The 4,176-nt window shown below is 33.7% G+C and overlaps 1 protein-coding gene across 1 annotated transcript; it reads left to right on the top strand.

Moving 5' to 3' along the window:
• The first annotated feature begins 1,500 nt into the window (after positions 1-1,500).
• Positions 1,501-3,903, top strand: s100b (S100 calcium binding protein, beta (neural)). The gene is made up of 3 exons (XM_008397368.2): positions 1,501-1,603; positions 2,770-2,914; positions 2,991-3,903. Exons 2-3 carry the CDS (start codon positions 2,777-2,779, stop codon positions 3,135-3,137), a joined length of 285 nt encoding a protein of 94 aa, XP_008395590.1. The 5' UTR covers positions 1,501-1,603; positions 2,770-2,776; the 3' UTR covers positions 3,138-3,903.
• Positions 3,904-4,176: the final 273 nt, after the last annotated feature.

Here is a 4,176-nt window from a genome sequence, read left to right as displayed (position 1 = left end):
TATATATATAATTCCAATATTCTATTTAAAAGAAAAATCAAACGTTTAAGTGAGTTAAAGTTAACAGATTCGCTCTGATTGTATCTCTTACTCTCAGCCAGACTAAACAGCAGCTAAAGTGAGACGCTGTAAACCAGTGGGCCTGAACGTGTGGCGCTGGTTTCCAGTAAGTTGGTCCAGTTTCCTGCACAGAGTCGGATTGTTTGAGGCAAACAATGAAGCGGCCGGCAGTTGTCTGCGTTCATCACCAAACAAAGACGCGTTTTGTTTGGAGAAGACAGCCAGATACCTGCTCTGTCACGATGCCCACACATCACCAGAAAGTCGATTTAACAGCTTCAAAATCCAGATTTACTGGGGAATATTTTCCCAGTTTGTGGAGTGAAACTTGTGGCTCTCGGGTTGTGTTTGTTTGCGCTCTGTGGGCGGTGGAGGGCACACGTCTGGCCAAGAGGAGCTGTGAAAAGAGCGACTTCATTAACATGCACAGCCAGCCACTTCCTGTGAAACCAGCCTTTGTGGCTCAAACACGACCAGGAGAACTGGATCAACCTGAGAGACGAGTCAAATAGACAGAAGAACTTTAAAAAATATGTTTTTGTTTTCATCAGAGTGAGTAAACAGTAATTAAAAGACAGCTAATTTGAACCGATTTCCTGAATTTTGGGAGATCGTTGATCGGCCAACTTCACAAAAGTTTAAAAGTCAACCTCTGTTCTCTTCTGTTGGCAGAAAACCCAAAAACTCAGCACTACTTCAACATATTTATACTCAGCTAAAAGTAAAATTACCAAGTTAAAGTGAAAACTATTTGGTAAAAAGTCTAATCAAGCACTGAATCAGATGGACTAAAGTATAAAGTTTGGTATTTTATGGACAAAGTAACAAAAAATAACAAAATTAGGCCAAAAAATGTTTTCTAAATCAGTTTATTTCAATAAAAATATAATAAAACTTTAACAGAAACTGCAGATGTGTGTCTGTGTTTGGTGAATTTTTGATTAAAACATGTTTGTTTTTCATTCAGTGGGTAGAAAACCTGAAATTTTACTCAAGTAAAACCAGAAATTCTTCATAATAAAATTACTACAGTAAAAGTATAAAGAACAGCATATTAATAATACTCATAAAAGTACATTTTTCCCAAAAAGTTACAAGTAAATGTAACTAGTTAGTACCCAGAGTGGTTTGACTGTTAGCCCCGCCCACCAGGTCATGTCTGCATGTTGACAGGTAACGATAGTCGCCCCTCTGTTACCAACCAAACAATGTTTTTTGCTGTAGTTTTGACATTTCAGACAAAAAAGAAATATCATCAGATAAAATTTGAAGTGGCTGGTCAGGTTTTTAAAAGATCAATAATCGATGATCGGCCAGAAAACTGCGATCGGTGCGTCTTTGCTGCTGAGGTCTAAACACAAACGTCTCTGACAGAAAGCTGAGTCTGTCTCTGCAGAGGCAGTGGAGTGAGGGGAGGCGTTGGGCTGTGATAGGTCAGCGGTTTGACAGACAGCATGGCTGACCTCAGGTCTGTATAAAGCCTGCAGCGCAGCGGCAGCCTCCACTGTCTGGAAACGCAGCGTCAGTTTGCATCTGAACTACGGTAAGCACAAGAAATCTTAAACTGCAAAAGACTGGAATCATATTCAGAATAAATGTCTTGTAAAGCAGCAAAATAATGTTAGATACTTTAAAATATATTCAAACTTCAAGGTCTTAAAGACAGTTTAAGTTAATGTTCTGTTTATTCTCCAAGGCTAGTTTTTTTTTAACCCAAACTTTTACTTTTTTTTACTTTAATTTGTTTAAATATGAGAGTTTTTCTGTCTCTCCTTCTGTTTCTACTCTTTTTTTATTCATCTTTGGTGAAGACAGTCACTGCTCTGCAATGAGTTCAAAACAATTATTTTTAAAGTATTATTTATTATTTTTACTTTGTATCAAATTTAATGATATCATATTGTATCAAATTATCACATAACATGATATTTGTTACATTACATCATGAAATTATCTTATTGTAAACCAACATGTCATATTGTATACTTTTGGTTTTTATTGTATCATAAATCAAATATCATATTGTGTCAAATTAAAATAAACATTGTGTGGTATTGCACTTTATTATAATTGTAATGTAATGTTCTATCATATTCTATTGTATTACATTGTACCAGATTAATATGTTATATTGTATTAATATAATGTTTCACTGTTTTCATTGTACAAAGCTATTACTTTTGTATTTCTATTACATTTTATTAAATTATATAAATTGGACTGCATACAGTTCAGTATTATATTGTACTGGACTGCGACGCATGATATCATATTGTACAAAATTGTAAAATAATAACCTTATTATTTTATACCATATTATATTGTCTCATTTATGTGATATTTTATTTTTCATAACAGAAAACATTACATTAAAACATTTATTTATCATGTTTGTATTTTACTACAATTTATTGTAGAAAATAATACATTACTGTGTAATCAATTAGTATTAGATTATATTGTATCATATTCTTGTATATCCTGTATCGAAACATTTTGTAACATTGCATCATATTCTATTGTACTTGAGAATATTATATCTTATTGAATCAAATAATATCAAATATATACAATGTGTAACCCAACTATAACTTATGCCTGAAAAAAAGTGGTGTCGTATATATTAATATATAACATATAAATACAGATTAATCCTGATAACTTTGAAAAGTTTAACAGTTTTTCTTGCTTTCTTTCTCTGTGTTGAAGGTCAACGATGACTGACCTTGAGACCTCAATAGCCACCATCATCGCCGTTTTCCAGAAATACTCAGAGAGAGAAGGAGACAAGCACAAACTGAAGAAGAGCGAGTTGAAGGACCTTCTTCACGACGAGCTGCCAGACCTGATGGCGGTGAGACTAACTGTTGCTTTCATTCTAAGAGCTGAAACAAGAGCAGGCTCCTGACCTCTGACCTCTGACCTTGCAGCACGTCAAAGACCAGTCAACGTTGGACGGCCTGATGGAGAGTCTGGACGCGGACGGTGACTCCGAGTGTAACTTCCAGGAGTTCATGACATTCGTCTCCGTGGTTACCGTCTGTTGCCACGAGTTCTTCGAGCACGAGGAAGAGTGAGGAGGGCGAGACGAAGAGGAGCGACAGCGAAATATAGAGAAATAGAAACCTAGCAACACACAAACTGAGAGGCGTCGCACGGAGGAAACACATTTAGCTTCCAGCACAAGTAGCAACTAATAAAATGGAGAAGTTAAAACTTTACAACAATAACAGTAATTTTATCTTTAGTAGTTTTAGTCATTGTTTAGTTTGAAAGCAACTACACCACATTCAGAAGAAAAAAGTAAAAATATTTTGGAAATGTTTCCAAATTTGACCAATATTTGTCATATAAAACTTGAGTTTTTTTCCCCTGGTTTTCAGCTTATAAAAGCTACTTTGATAACTTTGCTTCTTTTCAGCTGTTGGAAGAGATTAATTAAATATAGATTCATAATTTAGCTAGCTGTTACTTTGGAAATGCCAGGATGTTAGCATACAGCTATTAAGGTTTAATGAAAGTATTTGAAATTTCAGTTTGACTTTCCTCATTTGTGCTATTCTTCTGAAAAATGTAGTAAAGACAGATTATTTTTTTCCAGCTGTGTTTTGTTCCCATGAAAATTAATGTAAAAGAGACGATTTTATTATTTAAGTGGCTTGGAAAGTTGGTGTAATTGAATAGTTTATGGTTTTACTCTTAAATTCAAATATACTGGAAACTGAATGAATCAATTCAGCTCAATGTTATGAAGTTGGACCAAAGGCAGATTATTAAAATATCTTAATGATATTCTATGGAGAGTTGTTTCATTCAAAATCAATAAATAAATGTTACATGTCACACGTTACAGCCTCATGCTATAAAAATAAAAGTACATGAAATACACAAAGTAGCTTTACAAAATAAAACTATGAAATAAACAAACAATGAATATGAACAAGATACAATGAACAAACAATGAACAAGAATACTTCATCAAATACATTCTGAAATAAATAAATAACCGAATCAATAAATAAATAAAACTGTGATTGACAAAAGAAGTTTCCAATATAAAACAATATATTTATTTTGTTTTTATTTCATGGGGACATCTATTTATTTGATGAAGTA

Source organism: Poecilia reticulata, linkage group LG2 (assembly GCF_000633615.1).
Source record: "Poecilia reticulata strain Guanapo linkage group LG2, Guppy_female_1.0+MT, whole genome shotgun sequence".
Classification (NCBI taxonomy): Eukaryota; Metazoa; Chordata; class Actinopteri; order Cyprinodontiformes; family Poeciliidae; genus Poecilia; species Poecilia reticulata.
This window is presented reverse-complemented; position numbering and strand designations above follow the sequence as displayed.

Excerpts from the sequence above, each read along its gene's own strand:
- s100b (XM_008397368.2), top strand. The coding sequence starts at position 2,777 with ATGACTGACCTTGAGACCTCAATAGCCACCATCATCGCCGTTTTCCAG. Across the intron at positions 2,915-2,990 it reads AGCTGCCAGACCTGATGGCG|CACGTCAAAGACCAGTCAAC; the intron begins GTGAGACTAACT and ends CTGACCTTGCAG.